Source organism: Salvelinus alpinus, chromosome 27 (assembly GCF_045679555.1).
Source record: "Salvelinus alpinus chromosome 27, SLU_Salpinus.1, whole genome shotgun sequence".
In the NCBI taxonomy this organism is placed as follows: Eukaryota; Metazoa; Chordata; class Actinopteri; order Salmoniformes; family Salmonidae; genus Salvelinus; species Salvelinus alpinus.
Window position 1 is genome coordinate 46738879 of NC_092112.1, and position 22390 is coordinate 46761268.

General features: G+C 45.8%; 1 protein-coding gene across 6 annotated transcripts in view; it reads left to right on the forward strand.

Moving 5' to 3' along the window:
• Positions 1-22390, forward strand: part of LOC139556658 (SAM and SH3 domain-containing protein 1-like) — a 337727-nt gene that overhangs the window by 274686 nt on the left and 40651 nt on the right. For 5 of the 6 annotated variants that reach the window (XM_071370880.1, XM_071370881.1, XM_071370886.1 and 2 more), the window contains exons 5-8: positions 10054-10088; positions 12113-12202; positions 12386-12498; positions 14482-14583. In XM_071370880.1, coding sequence (XP_071226981.1) covers positions 10054-10088; positions 12113-12202; positions 12386-12498; positions 14482-14583 — 340 coding nt within the window. The remainder of the gene's footprint in view (positions 1-10053; positions 10089-12112; positions 12203-12385; positions 12499-14481; positions 14584-22390) is intronic. The other variant, XM_071370882.1, reaches the window with a different exon arrangement.

A 22390-nucleotide genomic window follows, 5' to 3' on the forward strand; every position in this document is an offset into this window, starting at 1 on the left:
TCCCCACTCCCCATACAGTCCTATGGTAAAAATTCTATGGAGTTGGTCCGTGGAGTTGGTCTGTTCACGTGCAACCGAGGAACCACATACCAGACGTAGTATGTCTGCTCCCATCTCCCTGCGTGTTGTACTGTAGGAATTTAAGCTGGGACTGGGACTGATAGGAACCAGACGAATGACATTCTCTCGAGAGGGAGGGAGGGAGGCCCCTTGGTGTATATTTTCTCTCTCCCCTCTTAGGTTCTCACCGCACCATATTCTCTCTACCCTAAAGCCCCTCTTTGGAGCTCATTTTACCCCAGAGCTTTCTCCCTCACCCCTGCCCTTGTCCCACGCCATACCCCCTAGAGCTTCTTCATTGAAAGGGAATCTTGGTTGCTTCCCTGGCATGTTCTCCCCCCCACCGCTACCCATTTCAAGTATCAGTGACCCCTTGCTTGCCATTTCCTCTCTGAAGAAAAAGTACCATCCTGTCCACCATTGACTTGTGCTATTGCTGACAAACAGATAGACAGGCTTTCTCCTCACTCCCTCCATTGCTTTCCCCAACCTAGATGTAACAGTAAACGGGAGACTCAAATTAGTATGATATGTTACGTTTGGTATGGTATGTATTAATTTGTGGATGTCCATTATCTATTTCGTATGATATGTTACGAATTATGTTAAGTATGTTACGAATTTGCATTCTTACAATATCTTACGATTTGAAATAGATATGATATTTTACGAATTACTATTTCTTGTGGCTAACATTAGCTAGGCTAGGGGTTAAGGTTAGGGTTAATGTTAAGAGTCAGGTTAAAGGGTTACGTTTAGGGGAAGGGTTAGCTAACATGCTAAGTAGTTGTTAACCTCTCTGCGCTACGGATCCCTTTAGCGGGATCATTTTCCAAAAAGTCAGAAAAGCAATCAAATTAATCGCTTACCTTTGATAATCTTCGGATGTTTGCACTCACGAGACTCCCAGTTACACAATAAATGTTATTTTTGTTCGATAAATATTACTTTTATAACAAAAAAACGCCATTTGGGTTGTGCGTTATGTTCAGAAAACCACAGCCCCGTTCCGGTCCTGAAAGGCAGAAGAAAATTCCCAAACGTATCAGATTCAAAAATATTACAAAAAATATTTATAATCATGCAATCACAAGTGAAATATACCAAAACACGGCGTAGCTTGTTGTTAGCCCACCTATCATGTCAGATTTATAAAATATGCTTTACAGCGAAATCGATCCAAGCTTTTGTGAGTGTATCAATCAATGCTAGAACAGCTAGCCCCAAATTAGCAAGGTCACGAAAGTCAGAAAAGCAATCAAATTAATCGCTTACCTTTGATAATCTTCGGATGTTTGCACTCACGAGACTCCCAGTTACACAATAAATGTTATTTTTGTTCGATAAATATTACTTTTATAACAAAAAAACGCCATTTGGGTTGCGTGTTATGTTCAGAAAACTACAGCCGCGTTCCGTTTGACGAAAATTCCAAAAAGTATCCGTAATGTTCGTAGAAACATGTCAAATGTTTTTTATAATCAATCCTCAGGTTGTTTTTAACATACATAATCGATAATATTTCAACCGGACCGTAACCTATTCAATAAAAGAGAGAAAGAAAATGGAGAGCTACCCCTCTCGCGCGCAGGAACTAATCAAAGGACACCTGACTAGTTTTGAAAAATCATTTTTCAAAATAAAAGCCTGAAACTATGTCTAAAGCCTGCTCACAGCCTGAGGACGCCATTGGAAAAGGAATCTGGTTGATACCCCTTTAAATGGAAGAAAGACGGGAAATGAAACACAGTTAAAAAAAATAATAATAATAATAATCACTTCCGGGTTAGATTTCCTCAGGTTTTCGCCTGCAAAATCAGTTTTGTTATACTCACAGACAATATTTTGACAGTTTTGGAAACTTTGGAGTGTTTTCTATCCTAATCTGTAAATTATATGCATATTCTACGATCTGGACCTGAGAAATAGTCTGTTTACCTTGGGAACGTTATTAAAAATATATATATATATATATATATATATATATATATATATATATATATATATATATATATATATATATATATATATAAAAATAAAAAAATCTGACCCCTGGCGTCAAGAAGTTAAAGTAGCTAAACTGTAATAAGTAGTTGCAAAGTTGCTAATTGGCTAAAATGCTAAATTAGTCCATGATGAGATTCGAACAAGCAAACCTTGTTCACCTTATCCACCCCGACCAACCACCCTCCTTTTGTTTTTACCTTAAGTAACTATCTGTCTTATGAAACTATATAAAACGTAACATATACTAAATTGAGTGTTCAAGATTTTTTGTTTACTATGGTACGTTTCGTCTATGAGACCAGGCTGCTTTGTCCCTCGTTTTAAAGCATTCCTGTCCCGCTCTGGTCCCATCATCACCACTTCCCTCGGGACAATGGCCCACAGGAGATTACCCAGACTTCCTCTGGGCATATCACCCTGCCTGCCATCCTGCCTGTTTCAACCCTACATTGGCAGGAAGTCGGCACAACTCCCACAATGCACGGCATGAGTCTCAGAGTGAGGTGATGACATAGGGTGCTCAGGACACATACGAACACCAACGTTTTGAGGGACCAAATAGAGAACTTCCTCTTTGGATTGATTGATCGCCACACAATGTTGGCTGTGGAGAGAGACAGGCTTATTGTTAGGAAAGGGCAGCAAAGGTTACTAGTTTTTGATGGACATCCAGGGATAATGCTTGGTTGGCCAGCAGAGCGGTCAATTACTTTGATATGGTTTCAAAGGGCCAGAGTGGAAGTACACTGAACAAAAATATTAACTCAACATGGAAAGTGTTGGTGTTATGTTTCATGAACTGAAATAAAAGATCCCATGAATGTTCCATACGCACAAAAAGAGTCACTGTTAGTGAGCATTTCTCCTTTGCCAAGATAATCCATCCACCTGACAGGTGTGGCATATTTTAGAAGCTGATTAAACAGCATGATCATTACACAGGTGCACCTTGTGTTGGGGACAATAAAAGGCCACTCTAAAATGTGCCGTTTTGTCACACAACATAATGCCACATATGTCTCAAATTTTAATGGGGGACATTCCTGACAGCGGGAATGTGCACTAGAGCTGTTGCCAGAGAATTGAATGTTCATTTCTCGACCATAAGCCGCCTCCAATATTGTTTTAGAAAATTTGGCAGTACATCCAACTGGCCTCACAACCGCAGACCATGTGTAACCACGCCAGCCCAGGATCTCCCCATCCGTCTTCTTCACCTGCGGGATCGTCTGAGACCAGCCACCTGGACAGCTGATGAAATTGTGGGTGTCAACTGAATAATTTCTGCACAAACTGTCAGAAACCGTCTCAGGGAAGCTCTTCCACGTGCTCGTTGTCCTCACCAGGCACCTGACCTGACTGAAGTTCGGCGTCGTAACCGACTTCAGTGGGAAAATGGTCACCTTCGATGGCCTGGAGAAGTGTGCTCTTCATGGATGAATCCCAGTTTCAGCTGTGCCGGGCAGATGGCAGACAGTGTGTATGGCGTCGTGTGGGCAAGCGGTTTGCTAATGTCAACGTTGTGAACAGTGCCCCATGGTGGCAGTGGGTTTATGGAATGGGCAGGCATAAGCTACGGAAAACAAACACAATTGCGTTTTATCAGTAGCAATTTGAATGCACAGAGATACCGTCACGAGATCCTGAGGCCGATTGCCGTGCCGTTCATCCCGCGCCATCACCTCATGACGCAAGGATCTGTTCACAATTCCTGGAAGCTGAAAATGTCCCAGTTTTCCCATGGCCTGCATACTCACCAGACATGTCACCCATTGAGCATGTTTGGGATGCTCTGGATCAACGTGTACGACAGCGTGTTCCAGTTCCCGCCAATATCCAGCAACTTCGGACATCTATTGAAGACGAGTGGAACAACATTCAATAGGTCACAATCAACAGCCTGATCAACTATGCGAAGGAGATGCTGCATGAGGCAAATGGTGGTCACACCAGATACGGATTGGTTTTCTGATCCACACCCCTACCTTTTTTTAAGGTATCTGTGACCAACAGATGCATATCTGTATCTGTATTCCCAGTCATGTGAAATGCATAATGCATTTATTTCAATTGACTGATTTCCTTATATGAACTGTAACACTGTAAAATCTTTGACATTTGAAATGTTGGGTTTATATTTTGGTTCAGTGTAGTTTGCTCTTTATGTGAGTGCTGCCAATATACCTTTGTTGGAGGGTTTAAAGGTGTCCTCCCTTCTCTTTACGATCAAGAGATTATTTCTTCAAGATCAGCGATTTGCATGCAAGACTATCTCATACAATGGGAATGTCTTGTTTGGGCAACTGTGCAACGTTTGACAACGTGTTGTCAGCATAACCTATCACACGAGGCGCAATGTTGCGCCCCGCATGGAACTCGAACATACTGTTCGTCACAGAACACCGCACTTTGACAACTAGTGTGCGTGCATGCTGTGTGTCCTGTCATATGACTGTCCTGCAGCGCTCTCGTAGAGGATATCCCTGTGACCTCTGACCTTTACCTTGTCCTCTAGAGGGGTCACCCTACCGGTCTTCTTGTGGGTTATGTCTCCACTTCTTAGGGTTAGCTGTTCTCATTGTCCCTCCCTGATCACTGGAAACCCCTCACGCCAGGTGGTTAGGTACTAAACACACACACACACACACACACACACACACACACACACACACACACACACACACACACACACACACACACACACACACACACACACACACACACACACACACACACACACACACACACTGCCGGATGCCAGGAGTTCTGTGGTCGAGCTATGTCTTTTTTTCCACAGGATGAGGCCTGGTGTAGTGTAGTGAGCCACCAGCTGTTGACAGTGAAATATATAATAGACAATCCAAATCATGTCACATGACACAGGGAGTTCTATAATTGTTTGGTCATCTTTTCTCTTAGAGAGCTGCTGGGTCGCACCCGCCAGTCTCTCATTGACATTCTCGGGCCTCTAGTGATTTACCGCGCTGTTGGCTCATTGTAAGGACTCCTGTTGTTAAAGTGGACACCATGCTGTGTGTGTGCTTGCGTGCATATTTCTCCCTGGCTGCCTTACTCCTCTCAGAGGGTTGTTTGTGTGTTTTGTGGACATAGACAAGCTTAGTACTGGCATAGCACTGTACAATTTGTCCTCATTTAATCTCCACATAGAACTCTGAAAATATCAACTAAAATACCAGCTTTCAGTCCTAGTAATCTCAAGTCTAATTTCCCCCAGGCTATTTCCTCACTGCGGTGGTGAGGCATAGGACCAATGTTCCCTCTAAGCTGCGCTCGGGCACTGGCACGCTGTGCAGAAGAAATATCAGCCTGCGCAGAGAAGCACGAGATTGAATTTCAACTCGAGAGTTTTCCCCGTCAGTTAACACTACCAATGTTTCCCTTTACTGTGGGAACTGTGATCGAATCAACGCAATATTAGGCACTTTCAATGTAACATACCGAAAAACAAAAATAATTATGCAAGACGAAATATGCAGAACGCATCGGGGTAGGATTCTACACAGACCGGCGAGGCATAACCAATCAGAACTGCAGTAGGCCTATATGCAAATAGACCATTGCCACATATGGATCTTTGCCATTCACGTTGAACTGGACTGTGTTTACAGCATGAGCAGACGTGAGCCAATGCGCTTGTTGTGAGATCACGGTGAGAGCTGCATGTAGCCACGTGTGCACATTTGTTCATATCCTTTTGCTAGTTAGTGAGTTATTAGCCCAGTTATAAATAAGTTGTATTCAGCAATGGGGGAGTGATTGATTCCTACAAGATCACAAAACTTATACATTTCTAGACATCTTTGAAAAGCAGGTCAGTTAAAGAGATTTTTTTGTCTTAATGGGGCAGTATTGTATTTTGAGAGACTTGAAAAAGCTAATCAGCCAATAGCTGCTGCTACAGTTTCAACTGTTCTGCCTGCGGCTATGGAACCCTGACCTGTTCACCGGACGTGCTACCTGTCCCAGACCTGCTGTTTTCAACTCTCTAGAGACAGCAGGCGCGGCAGAGATACTCTTAATGATCGGCTATGAAAAGCCAACTGACTCCTGAGGTGCTGACTTGCTGCACCCTCGACAACTACTGTGATTATTACTATTTGACCATGCTGGTCATTTATGAACATTTGAACATCTTGGCCATGTTCTGTTATAATCTCCACCCGGCACAGCCAGAAGAGGACTGGCCACCCCTCATAGCCTGGTTCCTCTCTAGGTTTCTTCCTAGGTTTTGGCCTTTCTAGGGAGTTTTTCCTAGCCACCGTGCTTCTACACCTGCATTGCTTGCTGTTTGGGGTTTTAGGTTGGGTTTCTGTACAGCACTTTGAGATATCAGCTGATGTAAGAAGGGCTATATAAATACATTTGATTTGATTTGTTTTGAATAGGCAAAGGGTAGCATAATTTGTCTGATTCTCTGTAATAATGGTATGGGAATAATAATACATTTTATTTTGTAAAGTTGTTTCTTGCATCAAACAACGCAACAACATTTTCAGTCACCTCCTTGTCTGAAGGACAGGTGGATGAACAGGTTAATGTCAAGCCCCTCCTCTGTTTTTGATGGTAAGCCACTCTGGTAGGCCTACATTACGATCAAATAGCCACATTAGGCTACTTGGCCACTGTTAAAAAACTGTAACTTAAAGTGAGTACAGCCTAAATGTTCACAGTAAACACATGCTGGAAGTTGCCTTTTTTGGTTGAGAGAACATTGCATAGGATACACACCCAGCACAGTGCAGGAAGGTTACACCAGATTCAAGGCGATATTCAACATTTGTTCATCAAAAGGGGAACCATCGCGCTCTCCCAGAAGCTTGTGCGTAAAAACCCGCGAATTCAGACAAACAAAAGGCGTGATGGGTCCGCACACAAAGCTGTCGCATAAAGCTCACGTCATGTTTTTATTCATTCCACTGCGTCAGGTGTAGCGTACGCATCCGTTTAGTTTTTGCAATCTTCTTCAGTGTGCAGGTACAATTGCAGTTGAATTAAAAACAGCTATTTTTAGGGAACGATCTATTTTTCGACGTTTGTCCAGGTCCCCAGGACGTTGGGCGATGTCTGCAATAGCGGCCACTAGAGGCTACGGTGAGCGCTGTTACCATCCAAGTAGACTCGTGGCTTGCTAGGGCGGTGTAGACGGGGATGGCGGGTGTGCGTGAGCCACGAGCGCCGGGGATCGCGCGATTAATCCCCGTGTTAGGCACTCTGATTTATCTGAACCCTGTCCTAAACCTTAACCCTTACGTTAACCGTTCCGTTAATGCCAAAAATGATGGACACATATCGAACTCTGCAGTCGGACCATGAGGTCCCGTTGCGCGGAGAGAGAGAGAGTTAGAGATTGTTTTTATGCAACACTGCAACACTCTCCTGGATCATCATTGGTCCACGACTAAAACTCTTCACCCCACAAGGAAAGTAAAAGCCACTAATTGCATACTGTGTAGTCATTTTAAGCACACGACATGAGTGCTACTGCCACAGACTCAGTGTGTGGAACGTTTGCAACCAAACTAACGGGTTTTAAAGCAGGTCTGCCTCTCTGTACTATCTTATGCGATTGTAAGACAAAGCAGAAATAGAAGTGTGTGTGTGTGTGTGTGTGTGTGTGTGTGTGTGTGTGTGTGTGTGTGTGTGTGTGTGTGTGTGTGTGTGTGTGTGTGCTTGGGTGTGTAATAATTGATAGAGCATGGAGCGGAGGGCAAGACTACAGCAGAAAGACCTCCTATTGAGTAAGTCCCATTAGCATTAGCTGGGGCCTTCGCTAGCACACTGGGGCCAAATGCTGAGATGGAGAGAATAGAAAGAGGGGGGTAGAGAGATAGAGGAGGGGATGGGGTGGAGGGGGCAAGCGTACAGGCCTCCATTCAATTAGCTTCTCATTGTGTTGCCATGGCAGCCAACCTTTAAACATCGCTAGACTTTCCTATAGAGCCCAGAAGGCTGTCACTTCTACTACACACATACACACATACACAGAAGAGGGGGAGACCTGTCGGACTTGGTTTGTTTCTGCCACAAACCCACACGTGCTTCACTCACTGAACTGACAACCACCTGTCTCTACCTCTCTGCACGCATCAGCGAGTTTGTGTGTGTGTGTGTGTGTGTGTGTGTGTGTGTGTGTGTGTGTGTGTGTGTGTGTGTGTGTGTGTGTGTGTGTGTGTGTGTGTGTGTGTGTGTGTATGTGTGTGTGTGTGTGTGTGTGTGTGTGTGTGTGTGTGTGTCTGTGTTTAACAGGTGCCTGTTTATCAATAATTGGAAGAAGCAATTTCATGAATTCATCAAGTGCAGCGTCTGGATGCTCCTCATTAATCACATCAGACCAACAAATATTTTTAACATCCTCCAATATTTTAGGCCCAGCTGTTGGAACTTTGTCTTTCCTGGATATAGCCACTATATTGTGATCACTGCATCCAATGGGTACGGCTTCAGAACAAAGTTCTACAGTATTAGTAAAAATGTGATGGATACATGAGGATGATCTTGTTCCTGTAGTGTTTGTAAACACCCTGGTTGGTTGATGAGTAACCTGAACCGGATGACTGGCACTGGTTACAGTGAGAAGCTTCAGGAGGGGGATGTGTGGGCCACTGTACGCCTGATGAAGACAGACTTGACCTCTGCTACTGGACCAGCTCTCGTCTTTGACTCCCCCCTGCATGATTCATGTCTCTAACCGACTCGGGACAGAGCAGGGAGAACTGACAGATATCCTACTCTCGCCCGACTGCGTTTGCGACTCTTTGACTTGCCAATGTGACATCAATTCTTTCTTGATCGCTCGGGTACCAGTGACACAAATGTATCTGGTCACGTTCGTTTTTGGTTCGCAATTATTTATGCATTTTTTTATTATCAAGATTTATTCAAACAGTATAATTCTGAGGCTGAGTCGCCTTACCCCTATACATATCTACTCTATCGATCCCTGCACATTGTACATGTGGTACTGGAACTGACCCTCTTTCCAGTGTGCTTACTTACTTTATCGTGTTCTTCTTATGTCTTATTTTTATGTCTCGTGTGCAGTGACTATCGTGTTGTCAAAAATTGAGACTCTCGCATTCTTACTCCTCCTCACTCCAGTAACTTTCCATGCTAACTTGTTCACTCTCTTCCCACCTCTCTCTCTCTCTTTCTCTCAGTCTCTCTCTCTCTCTCTCTCTCTCTCTCTCTCTCTCTCTCTCTCTCTCTCTCTCTCTCTCTCTGTCTCTGTCTCTGTCTCTCTTTCTCTCTCTGTCTCTCTCTCTCTCTTTCTCTTTCCCTCTATGTATCTCTGTCTCTCTTTTTCTCTCTCTTTTCCTCTCTCTCTCTCTTTTTCTCTCTCTCTCTCTCTCTCTCTCTCTCTCTCTCTCTCTCTCTCTCTCTCTCTCTCTCTCTCTCTCTCTCTCTCTCTCTCTCTCTCTCTCTCTCTCTCTCTCTCTCTTCCTCGTGACTAGTGGAAACACAAACAGGCTTAGTCTGCCCAGTGGTTTTCTCTCTGTCTGCTCTTCTCCTTCCCTCTTCCCTTCTTCATTCACCCTTTTCTCATCTTCCTGTCATCCATTTCCTCCTTCTTCTCCTCTCATCCACTCCTTTCCTCTTAACCCCACTCCTCTTTTCCCCTCCTCCCCTCGCTCCTCTCTCATCCCCCCCTATTCATCTCCTCTCCTCTGTGGATATCTCTGCCCTGTGCTCCTCAGGTGCCGGCCTGCGTGTGTGTGTGTCTATAGAGCTCCACCACTGCCCTCTAGTGGCGGAGACACTGAGCAGCAGCCGGAGTAAAAACCCACAGACACACAGAAACCTCAGCAGCATGTTCCTTCTTAGAGGGACGGGGGAAGGCCGGGACTGACTGGAAGTCCCCAGTGCTAGAGAAGTGATGGTGTGCGATGCTAAGAGGAGAGAGGAGGGTCTAGCTGTCTGACGCTAACCCTCTCTCTCTCTCTTCTCTGTCTGCTCTGTTCTTTCCAGGATGTCTCTGCAGAAGTCCAGCTCTGAAGACGGAGGTTAGTAGCAATTAAACTTTTTACAAAAAAATACTTCTGTTTTCTCCTACTATTTCCAGCTTCCTAGCAGGGTTGGAGTCTATTATATTGCAGCGAGTGAATAAATCAACTAAAATTGTATTGATACATTGACCATACCCCGTTATGTTCTGCTGTGATATTTCAGTCATTGATGATGGGCTCTAACCCCGCACGCTACAGCAGTTATTTGCCAGTATGTGTGTGTTAGCCTTTTCTCAGGGGCTAACTCTCAGCCTTGAGAGAGAGAGAGAGGAGAGAGAACCAGGTAGTGTGAGAGAGAAAGAGAACAGAGTAGTGAGAGAGAGAGAGAGAGAGAGAACGGGGTAGTGAGAGAACATGAGTGAGAGACAACAGAGTGGTGAGAGAGAGAACAGAGTAGTGGGAGAGAGAGAGTGAGAGACAACATAGTAGTGAGAGAAAGAACAGAGTAGTGAGAGAGAGAGTGAGAGAGAACAGAGTAGTGCGAGAGAGAACAGAGTAGTGAGAGAGAGAGAGTGAGAGAGAGAGAACAGAGCAGTGATAGAAAGTGAGGGAGAGACAATAGAGTAGTGAGAGAGAGAGTGAGAGAGAACAGAGTAGTGCGAGAGAGAGAGAGTGAGAGACAACAGAGTAGTGCGAGAGAGAGAGAGTGAGAGAGAACAGAGTAGTGAGAGAGAGAGAGAGTGAGAGAGAACAGAGTAGTGAGAGAGAGAACAGAGTAGTGAGAGAGAGTGAGAGAGAACAGAGTAGTGAGAGAGAGAGAGTGAGAGAGAACAGAGTAGTGAGAGAGAGAACAGAGTAGTGAGAGAGAGTGAGAGAGAGAGAACATAGTAGTGAGAGAGAACATAGCAGTGAGAGAGAACAGAGTAATGTGAGAGAGAGAGAGTGAGAGAGAACAGAGTAGAGTGAGAGAGAGTGAGAGAGAACAGAGTAGTGATAGAGAGAGAGAGAGAGTAACATGAGAGAGAGTGAGAGAGAACAGAGTAGTGAGAGAGATAGTGAGAGAGAGAGACCAGAGTAGTGAGAGAGAGTAGCATGACAGAGAGTGAGATATAACAGAGTAGTGAGAGAGAGAGAGTGAGAGAGAGAGAACAGAGTAGTGAGAGAGAGAGTGAGAGAGAGAGAACAGAGTAGTGAGAGAGAGAGTGAGAGAGAGAGAGAGAGTAGCATGAGAGAGAGTGAGAGAGAACAGAGTAGTGAGAGAGAGAACAGAGTAGTGAGAGAGAGAACAGAGTAGTGAGAGAGAGAGAGAGAGCAGAGTAGTGAGAGAGTGAGAGAGAACAGAGTAGTGAGAGAGAACAGAGTAGTGAGAGAGAGAGAGAGTGAGAGAGGACAGAGTAGTGAGAGAGAACAGAGTAGTGAGAGAGAGAGAGCGAGAGAGAACAGAGTAGTGTGAGAGAGTGAGAGAGAACAGAGTAGTGAGAGAGAGAGAGAGAGTGAGAGAGAACAGAGTAGTGAGAGAGAGAGAGAGTGAGAGAGAACAGAGTAGTGAGAGAGGACAGAGTAGTGAGAGAGCTAGAGCGAGAGAAAAAGTGGTGATAATCAAAGAACCAGAGAGAGAATAACAGTGGGGTTAAACACTCATGAGATATTGTCATGCTGACCTTCAGCTTGTTGTGGCTGTAGTGTTTTATATTCCAGCTAGACAGACATGGCTGTGTGTGATCTTAAGACTTTCGGGAGAAACACCTCTCCTCAGCCCTTACATACAAATGTCACCTGCCCGGAGCCCTCAGCTGCCCTCTTTCAGAGCCTATCCCCAGACAGGTGACTCAGGGGATAGAGAAGTCATGCACACACGTATAGACACACACACACACACACACCTTTACACTGTTTATAATGACGGGGAAATGGTATGTCCCATTGCGTTTCAGTCTTTATCAGAGAATCATTCAAAGACCTTGAGCCTATTTTCCCGTTACCCGTCAACACTGTCTTAAGGAAGTGTGTGTGTGTCTCTTTTGCGTGTGTGTCCCAGCATTGTCTGACTGGAGCTCTCTCTCTCTCCCTGTTCCTGGTAGGTAAATGGGACAATAAGAAGAAGAACAAATCCTTCTGGCAGAACTTTCGCAAGACGTCGCAGAAGGGAGTCATGCGGCAGACTTCGAGAGGTACGGGAGGACTACGCTTTCTAGTACAGCGTGCTATTTTCCCGAGAAATGACATAGTGAAATTACAATGGCATACTTATTATCTAACAAGGACTCATTTTGTCCCGTTTCTTTATGTATTTCCATCGTACTTTATGTCGTGCCCCAGCTGTTTCATTGACCCCTCGTTCTCTGACCGTCTAGGAGAGGACATAGGTTACGTGGCCAGTGAGATCACCATGAGTGACGAAGAGCGCATCCAGCTGATGATGATGGTGAAGGAGAAGATGATCACTGTTGAAGAGGCTTTAGCTCGGGTAGGAACCCTCTCACCCACCCTCTTCTCTGTACCCCCTACACCCATTCCCCACTCTCCAGGCTCCTCCTGGGGCAGACAGACCGACCCCCCCAGACAGGGCCTGGAGGGGACCTCCACCCCACCCACAGCCTGACCCCAGCCCCAGCTCCCTCACTGCAAGGTGGTCTCGACTGGCTCCACGCCTACCACCTCTCCCGCTTCATCCCGCAAGCTCCATCTCCAGCGTTTACTAAAATGACTTACTCCTACTAACCATTCACTGTGCTTTCATTATAACCCTGCACTGCCATTTTTATTTTTTACAAAACACACCCACGCCGTCCCAATCCCTGTCCAAGAAGGGCGCCTGGGTGTCACTCACGGTGTTTATGTGTGGTCCTGTTCATTCTGTTGGGGTAGCTGGACATGTTCGCTCAGTAGCCCCCCCCCCCCCCTGGTGTGGTGGTTAGAGTGATGTGTTCTGGATTTATTCTCTGGTTGAATGTGGTGGCTGCAGTGTCATTCAGTCGTCCATCTTGTCTCCTCTTCTTTCTCCTTTCTACTCCCCCCTCTCCTGTCTCACTTCTTCTCGTCTCTTCCTCTCTTTCTTTTCTCCTTTGCTCCCCTGTTCTATGTTCTCTTCTTCCTCCTCCTCTCCTCTCTTCCTCCCTCTCCCACTCTGCGTTCATTTTAAAGGAGAGCATGACTCGGGTGATTGCAGTCCTGTAGAACTAGGTCTCTCTTCAAGGCAGACATTGATTTTCCTCCACCTCTTCCCTGTGCAGCTGGTGTATTATTGGGTGCTGGTCTGACCTTCGACCCTCCTCCACTGCGGTTGACACTTAAACAAACCAATCCGGTTCTGGAATCAATGAACAGCCTCCGTGGTTAGGGATGGGCACGGTTATTTGAATATTTGAATTTCCCGAATGGACGTTCGTATTCGATTCATTGCAAGAGTATTCATTTTTAGAAAGAAAAAAATAAAATCAAATGTAATTATCTGTAGCATTGCTACGTATGAGGACAGACCATGACAGTATACAGTTTTAGTTCCCACCGTAAGAAAGTAATATGGGAAACCTACACACTTTTCACAAGTGTAGCTTGTTTTTGTCGGTCAACCAAAGCAGCTCTACTGTCAGAGGCTCCTCCATGTGTAGCAAGTGAAGCGTGAGATTTATAATCAATTCCAAATGGAATTGCAATTAGGGAATTAAGTTGGCTACATGAGAAGGAGTAGGCTACAATGGTCAACCAACAGGTAGGCTGTCTAATATGAATGGAGTTGGTGTAGGAGAAGGATGGGGATCGCAGCAAAATAGCCTTAATTAGCCTTGCTATGCAAGCTAGCTGGCTAGCTAACTTAGCTGACTGATGTGGCGAGCTAGCTTCTTTACGTTGATGTAATGCAGTCAAGATAGAGACTACCTGATGAGATGATACTGTTGGTGATAACCTATCGGAGCCACAAGTTTGTCCGTTGGTTTGGCCACTTTCTCTCTCCCTCCATGTCAGACACACCGGCCCCTGCTCCTCTCACGCCCCTTCCCCGCCCCTCTGTTCTGAAACAACAAGCAGTGAGCTGCCTCTCCTGAATCGTTAGAGCAAGTCCCCATTGAAGTTGAAAAAAATATATATGAATTTTCTTAAAAACACATGTGTTTCGCCTATCCAGAGTTCCAAAACTGTTTTGGGGATATTATTTGGATAGTGAAATCATTTCAAATGCCCATCCCTACTCTGTGGACAGTTGTTTTGTCTTGTGACCTTGTATGTTTGTGTCGATGGACTTGTGACCTTTGTGCGTGTGTGTGTGTGTGTGTGTGTGTGTGTGTGTGTGTGTGTGTGTGTGTGTGTGTGTGTGTGTGTGTGTGTGTGTGGTGTCCTACGTTTGTGTATTGGTGTTCGTTTGTGTGTGTGGAGGGGTAGCTGTCTCTATAGTGAGAGTGGGCCACCGTCCCCTGCCCTCCCTTCTCTCTAAACTCTTCTTCTCCTATAGCTGAAGGAGTATGAGACCCACAGCAGACAGTCCAGCAGTACTGACACTGCAGAGTGGACTGACGGATCCAGTCCCAATCTAAACCAGTCCTCGAACTGCAACGTAAGTACTTCTCTGAACTCTGACCTTTGACTGTCCTTTCACCTCTCACCCCCGTGACCCTCTTGATCAAAGCCCCACAAAGGAGCAGCCATCTTTGCGTGTGTGTGTGTGTGTGTTACCTAGGAGTATTTGTGTGTGTGAGAATGCGTGTATAAGAGCATTGGCAGTCACGTCCCTTCTCTAACTAACCTGGATATTATGACATAACCCCAGACATACCGCGTCCCACATGTTGACACCCCATTCTGTGTGTACACTGTAAAAAGGGTTGCCGTAAATTTGACAGTAACTTACAGGCAGCTAAATGGCAATTAAAATGATGTATTTCATATTACAGTGCACCTACTGTAATATAAATACGGTATCAATGCATGTACCTTATAATGCCATACAGTACAATACCGTAAAATGTACTGTATTATACTGTAAAAAAAAAAAAAGTGAATGCTACTGTAATCAAATGAATTCATTAATGAATGAAATCCGTTGAGGGGAGGGGTTTGTATTTCAGTGTGTTCTTGTAAATACAAGGGATTGGTCAAGCAGGTTGGCTGCTCGGCAAAGTGTTCACACATTACAGTGTATTAATGAATATTTTGTGTTTTATATCACTTGCACTTCCAAAGGCTTCCAAACAGTGACTACAGGGCAAAACAGAACGAAAGGACATGGCAAAATGCTCAACCATTTAAGGTTTAAGACTTTCTGCCACTTCAATCTGTCCCTTATACAAATTGATGGTGCACTATAACCACATAAGCCTTAAATTGGTACAGCATTCTCACTCACGGGCGCAACACATATAGGCAAACTTCAGAATATGTTCAGGAGACAGAAACAATACCATGCACCCTCTAGTGGTCAAAAGGTTTTTTGCGTTCCAAAGATACGGCACGGTACTGTATTCTGTGGGTTGGAATTACAGTACCATTCGAAATGCAGCAATTGTTTCCCCAGCCCACAACGTTTTCCCACAATGCACCATCATTGGCAGCATGCTGCAGTAAAACATTTCAGAGTATTTTACTGTTGATAATATCCCAAAATGACTGTATGAATGACAGTTTTCGTTACAGTGTAGTGAAGACAGTAAACCTGTATGACTGGGATTAGGCAATCAGTGTGGCCTTTAAGGGTGTGGTTAGTGTGCGACTCAAAGTGCCAAGGCACCTGTCACACTCAAGCCAGCCAATGTTACTTAGACCGGGTCAGGCGTCATCAGAAGTCACCCACATTGGACAGGGCTTGGCTGAATACTGCTTACAGGGTGATTACTGATTACGTTACTCCACAATGACTGGTTTTAGTTATGTTAAATCTCTCCTAAGTGAAATCCCACTGAGCTTCCCACCCCTACCCTCCCTTTGCTCTTTTATCCGGCAGCAGACTATATGGTATGCCCGGCCATGCATCATTTTTTTATTTATGATTTTTTTCACCTTTATTTAACTAGGCAAGTCAGTTAAGAACAAATTATTGTTTACAATGACGGCCTACACCGGAAAAACCCGGACAACACTGGGCCAATTATGCACCGCTCTATGGGACTCCCAGTCACGGCCGGTTGTGATACAGCCTGGATTTGAACCAGTGTGTCTGTAGTGACGCCTCTAGCACTGAGATGCAGTGCCTTAGACCCCTGCGCCACTCGGGAGCCCGAACCTCCCTCCCTCCCTCCGTCGTCCTATAGCCGGGTCATAGCAATCATGTAGGGTGTGATCAGGATAGGATCCGTGTCCTGGTTGTCAGGGGCCCACAGGGCCTGCTCATACCCAGGCTGAGGCACTCTTTCCAGGTTAGGCGAGGTGGCCGTGTGTGGGGTTCCTGTTGGGCCAGACGGATGTGTTGTCACTCAGAAGGAGGAATGGCGCTGCCTTCTACTGTGGAGAATAATAACATGTGTTGTATATTGGCTTCTGCAAATAGTGAGCTGACTTGGGCCATGAGGCTTGCATCATCATCATCATCATCATCATCATCAGCATAATACATGTTATAGTAAGCTTTTACTGTAGTCCTAAAGGTTAACTCTGAACAGAGAACGGATTTCCATCCAACCCCGGCCCTCATTCCATAATGAACTTTTCCAGAAGTTTACACTGTAACTTTTCCCCCTTCTTTAATTGTAAGTCAGTGCCGGAAGTACATGTGTCCAGTCCGGATGAGCAGCTGTGAGTGAAGGCCAGGTCCTGGACCTCTCAGTCCTTTTGAAGTATCCCTCCAAGCCATGGGGTTTAGTTTGTCTTAGTGACAGGTCACAGAACACGGCCTCACTCAGAGGATACTGCTTGTTACTGGAGTGGATCCTCAAGGCGGACGTGGAGGGTTTGTTTGGATGGAGACTAGTCGTACTCACTGGTGATCGTTCAAATCAAATGCTTCTTTCTTGCTGTGCCAAGTCAAGCTCTGTTTTTCTCTTGGGTTTAGCCTCGCGGCCCACTAGATCGGTGGCTCTGTGTGTGTGTGTGTGTGTGTGTGTGTGTGTGTGTGTGTGTGTGTGTGTGTGTGTGTGTGTGTGTGTGTGTGTGTGTGTGTGTGTGTGTGTGTGTGTGTGTGTGTGTGTGTGTGTGTGTGTGTGTGTGTGTGTTGTGTGTGTGAGACATCACAGGGGATAGACGCATTGGCTGACAGGCTAAATGGAGGACTGTGTGTGTACATGTTGGGCTTTCAGATGTTCTGGAGATCAATGGCTCTGAAGCAGAACCGGGTCCAGATGGAACCTTTTGCCTCACAAGCACCCCCACACACACGAACCAAGACACACAGATGTTTAGTACGTCTATCCTCGTGGGGACCCAACATTATTTCAAAATCACATTTTCCCAAACTCTTACCGTAAGCTTAACCCAAACCTTAAACCTAACTCCTAACCCTAAACCTTACCCTAACCCTAATTCTAACCCTAACCCTGAACCTAACCATTAAGCTTAAAACAGCCTTTGTGCTCATGGGGATGTGGGAAATGTCTCCACGAGGGAGAATTTCCCTTGTTTTACTATCCTTGTAGGGACTTTTGGGGATTTCAGGTCCCCACAAGGATAGAAGAACCAACCCTGTCTCTCTCTCTCTCTCTCTCTCTCTCTCTCTCTCTCTCTCTCTCTCTCTCTCTCTCTCTCTGTCTCTCTCTCTCTCTCTCTCTCTCTCTCTCTCTCTCTCTCTCTCTCTCTTTCTCTCTCTCTCTCTCTCTCTCTCTCTCTCTCTCTCTCTCTCTCTCTCTCTCTCTGTGAAGGTGGTCATGGATACACATCACAAAAGCACCATCTGGATACCCAAATATTTATATGCACATATGTGTTGCCGTGGAAACCCAGCTGCTAATAGCTGGAGCTCAACATTCCCTTCCTTCTGAATGATCAGCAGTCTTGAAATCCGTACCGGACTGCCTAGCGTCGTTTGCCCTCTCGCATGCTATCGCGTCTACACTACATTCCCCTTTCCGTATTAATTAGCCAATTGCGTCCTTCCGCTCTGAAGACGTCTGTTCTAGCGTGGTGCTCCCACAGCCCTGACGCCAAGCTGCCTACAGTCCTGCTCTGGGCTCTGGATATTCTGGACAAGACCCTGCCATGCTTTCAAACAGCTTTCACATGCAAGTAAAATTTTCCTTTCTCGTAATAATTGGCTTCCTTCAATGAGAAAGTCCTGTTGTAAGGACTTGTGCAGAGAGCCGGCTCCGAGCCCGGTCTGTGATGCAGTATGGCTCCGCCTGGTATTTGATGTGGCGCTGCAGACAGGAACCTAGCAGGCCAATCTCCCTGTTAATCCTCGCCATGCCCTCGGCTGCCACAGGCCTGCTTCCTGTCCCATTGGATTGACGGACGGGGTGTCCGATAGACGGAGGGAGAGAGGATGGGAGGATGACTGGAGGTGTATTGTCCGGGGGAACACTTGGGCTGTCTTCGGGGGCCGTTAGCACGCGTCGCCGGAGGGAGGGAGGAAGAGAGGAAGTGATGGATGGAGGACAAAGAGCTCTCACTCCCCTCAGGCCCCCGAAACACAGCAGGAGTAGGAGGGAGGGAGGCTCTGCTTGATTAAGCACCGGTTTAAAATGGACCCGTTGAGGAAATATCTTTCCCCTTTTGGGCCTGAGGGTGTGTGTCAGGGGTAATGTCCCCCGCTTAAAAAATTTATTATGTCATCCCCCATCTTCCAAATGGTTAATGGATGTGTGTGTGTGTGTGGAGCTCACAAGATCCGTCCTCCTCTTAGCCTGGTCTCTCTCTCTCTCCTCGGGCTGGCCATTAGAGATGTGGAGGCCAAGGCAGGGGTCAGAGGGGCTCAAACGCTGTGATTGTCCTCCTCTCTCCACCAGGCACAACGTGCCTTTTCTCTGCTGCTACTCACTTCCGTCGCTTTCATTCGGGCAGAGCTGCCTTCGCCAAAAGGCTGCAGATAGTTTGTGAGAGTGAGTGTGTGCGTCAATGCTGTGTGTCTGTATGCTGTGTGACTACACGTGCCTCACTCTGGATGTGCTGTGTGACTGTGCGTGCCTCACTCTGGATATGCTGTGTGCTTGTGTGCTGTGTGACTGTGCGTGCCTCACTCTGGATATTCTGTGTGCTGTGTGACTGCGCGTGCCTCACCCTGGATATGCTGTGTGCAGCGTGACTAACCTAGGAGTAGCTAGGGCAGGCTCAGCCTCATGCATCATGATGCCTGCTTCTTTGTGCTGACCTGGGGATGGGATGAGCATGAGTCTGCTGTCCTAAATGCCTAAAGCTGTGAGTAACAAGTCACAGTCAACTGCTTCGCATGCTTAATTAGATTTCAGTGTTTTTTTCTGTCTTTTTTTCTGAGGTGTGTTTGCAGACACAGTGAGACTCCCTCTAGGTTTGCATCCATTTGCAAGGGTTTTACTGGCTATTCTCAATCTAGTCTTGCTTGTAATGTGCACCGTGTATGTTCGACCGCACAATGACATTTGCAGCAAGACCCAAAGCCGTTAATGACAGTGTGTGTGTGGGTGTGTGTGTGTGTGTGTGTGTGTGTGTGTGTGTGTGTGTGTGTGTGTGTGTGTGTGTGTGTGTGTGTGTGTGTGTGTGTGTGTGTGTGTGTGTGTGTGTGGAGGCATGTGTGTGAGGGGTCATGACTGTTTGGCATTGTTCTACTGCGGGGTAGCTGACTGCAGCAGCTTTTCACCACTGATTGATTTCCAGACGTCGGTGTCCCTCACGGCTGCATCTCGGGACTATGTCATGTCACCTCCTCCTCTCCCCCCAGGCTGTTATGTATTGGCAAGGGACAGAAGTGTTTTTCTTTGTCTTCTCTTCTCTCCTATTGCATTCTTCTTAATGACCCAGATTTACAGTACAAGAGATTATGCTTATGAAAACAGCACAACAGAATGCATTTAATTTAAAAGCAACGCTTTCTCTCCTGTATATAAAAGCCATGCTGCCTCGCTTTCACCCCCGGCTGTCCTCCGGGACTGTCTTGCACATGAGTGGCTCACTCTGCAAAAACAATGCACATACACCCTGCAACAACGATGCACTCAACACCAACACCCACAGGAATAATGAACCACTCTGAGTAATAATATCCACGCTCCACTCCAGTAAGCAGGTTTATTGTCATGAATCTTGCCCTGGATGCAGCTCTGCAGAGTGGTCACGAGCTGGCACAGCCACAAAGTCATCAAATCAAATTTTAAACCCTTACCCTAACATGAACCCTAACCTTAACCGCACTGCTAACTAATGCTTAACCCTAAACTTAAATGATGACCAAAAAGGAAATGTTTGTTTTCATGCATTTTTACGTACAATATAGCCAATGTTGACTGCAGCTGGCCCAGTTGGAGGCTCAGTTCTGCCTCCAGGGCAAGATTCCTGACAATAAACATCAACCTGCTTCCAGTAATGTCCCATATGTACAGTACCTCAGTAATAAGCATTAGTCGGGTCTGGTTCCAAACTGCAGCGGGCTGGCTCGCTCTTCTCTGTCTCTGTCTCTCTCCTGTCTCCCCATCGATTCTCTCGTGCACACGCGTGCGCACAGACCTGTTATTACAGCACGGAGCGGTGGAAACTTAGCAGAATAGAATTCCAGACAGATGTGTGGGGTTAGCGAAGAGGGAGGACAGTGGGGTTAAGAGGTGCAGGGATGAGGGGGGAGTCATTCTGCGGTTTAGGAGCTGAGAGGTTGTTAAAAACTAAGGGGGAGGGTTCATCCCCGGCCTCATGGTCTGATTCTGCTGTTGACAGAGGAATGGGGTATGGAGCATGCACCACTGGGCCTAGCGGTGGAATAGGGGGCGGATGGGACACCAGAGGGATTTATGGGTAATGTGCAGGTCATTCTGACTGAGAATTCCCGAACTGGCTGGAGGAGTCCAAGGGAATGTGGAGGCCAGAGGTCCTTGTGTCACCTAGAGTGCCATTAGAAAGTATTCACACCCATTGACTTATTCCTTGTTTGGATGTGTTTCCACATGGGATTAGAATAGATGTAATTGTCATTTTGTTGTCAACGATCTACCCAAAATACTCTAATGTCAAAGTGGAAGAAAAAATCGAACATTTGTTTAAAAAAAATAAATGAAAAATAAAACTGGGATATTAAGTAATCAACCCCTTGAGCCAATACTTTGGTATCGATCACCTTTGGTATCGATTACAGCTGTGAGTTTTTCTGGGTACGTTTCTAAGAGCTTTCCCCACCTGGATTGTACAATATTTGCACATTATTATTAAAAACAATCTTCAAGCTCTGTCAAGTTGGTTGTTGATCATTGCTCGACATCCATTTTCAAGTCTTGCCATGGATTTTCAAGCCGATTTAAGTAAAAATCACGAAACTTGTGTGTAGGCCAGTGACATAAAATCTCAATTGAATCCTTTTAAAACTCAGGCTGTAACACAACAAAAATGGAAAAAGTCAAGGGGTGTGAGTACTTTCTGAAGGCATTGTAGGTGCCAGTATGCCCTCATGGCACAGTGCCATCCGTTTTGTCACCAAGGCCCCATATACTACCCACCCCTGCGACCTGTATGCTTTCGTTGGCTGGCCCTCGCTTCATATCCGTCACCAAACACACTGGCTCCAGGTCATCTATAAGTCGTTGCTAGGTAAAGCCCCGCCTTATCTCAGCTCACTGAGATAGCATGCGCTCCAACAGGTATACTTCACTGGTCACCCCCAAAGCCAATTCCTCCTTCGGCCGCCTTTCCTTCCAGTTCTCTGCTGAAATGACTGGAACGAACTGCAAAAATCACTGAAGCTGGAGACTCATATCTCCCTCACTAGCTTTAAGCACCAGCTGTCAGAGCAGCTCACAGATCACTGCACCTGTACATAGCCCATCTGTAAATAGCCCATCCAACTACCTCATCACCATATTGTTATTTATTTCATTTATCTTGCTCCTTGGCACCCCAGTATCTCTACTTGCACATTCATCTTCTGCACATCTACCATTCCAGTGTTTAATTTGCCATACTGTAATAATTTCGCCACTATGGCCTATTTATTGCCTCACTCCCCTTTATCCTACCTCATTTGCACACCTTCTCTATTGTATTATTGACTGTATGTTTGTTTATTCCATGTGTAAGTCTGTGTTGTTGTTTGTGTCGCACTGCGTTGCTTTATCTTGGCCTGGTCGCAGTTGTAAATGAGAACTTGTTCTCAACTGGCCTACCTGGTTAAATAAAGGTGAAATAAAATAAATAATAAGGTGTCCAAAGCCAGCTGTTAAAGAAATCCCTCAGCTGTTATCCTCAGGCCTGATGCATGTGTATCAATAACACCAGACTCAGGCAGTGGTCTAACCCAGCAGCTCTGAACTTGTTAGGTCACAGATGTA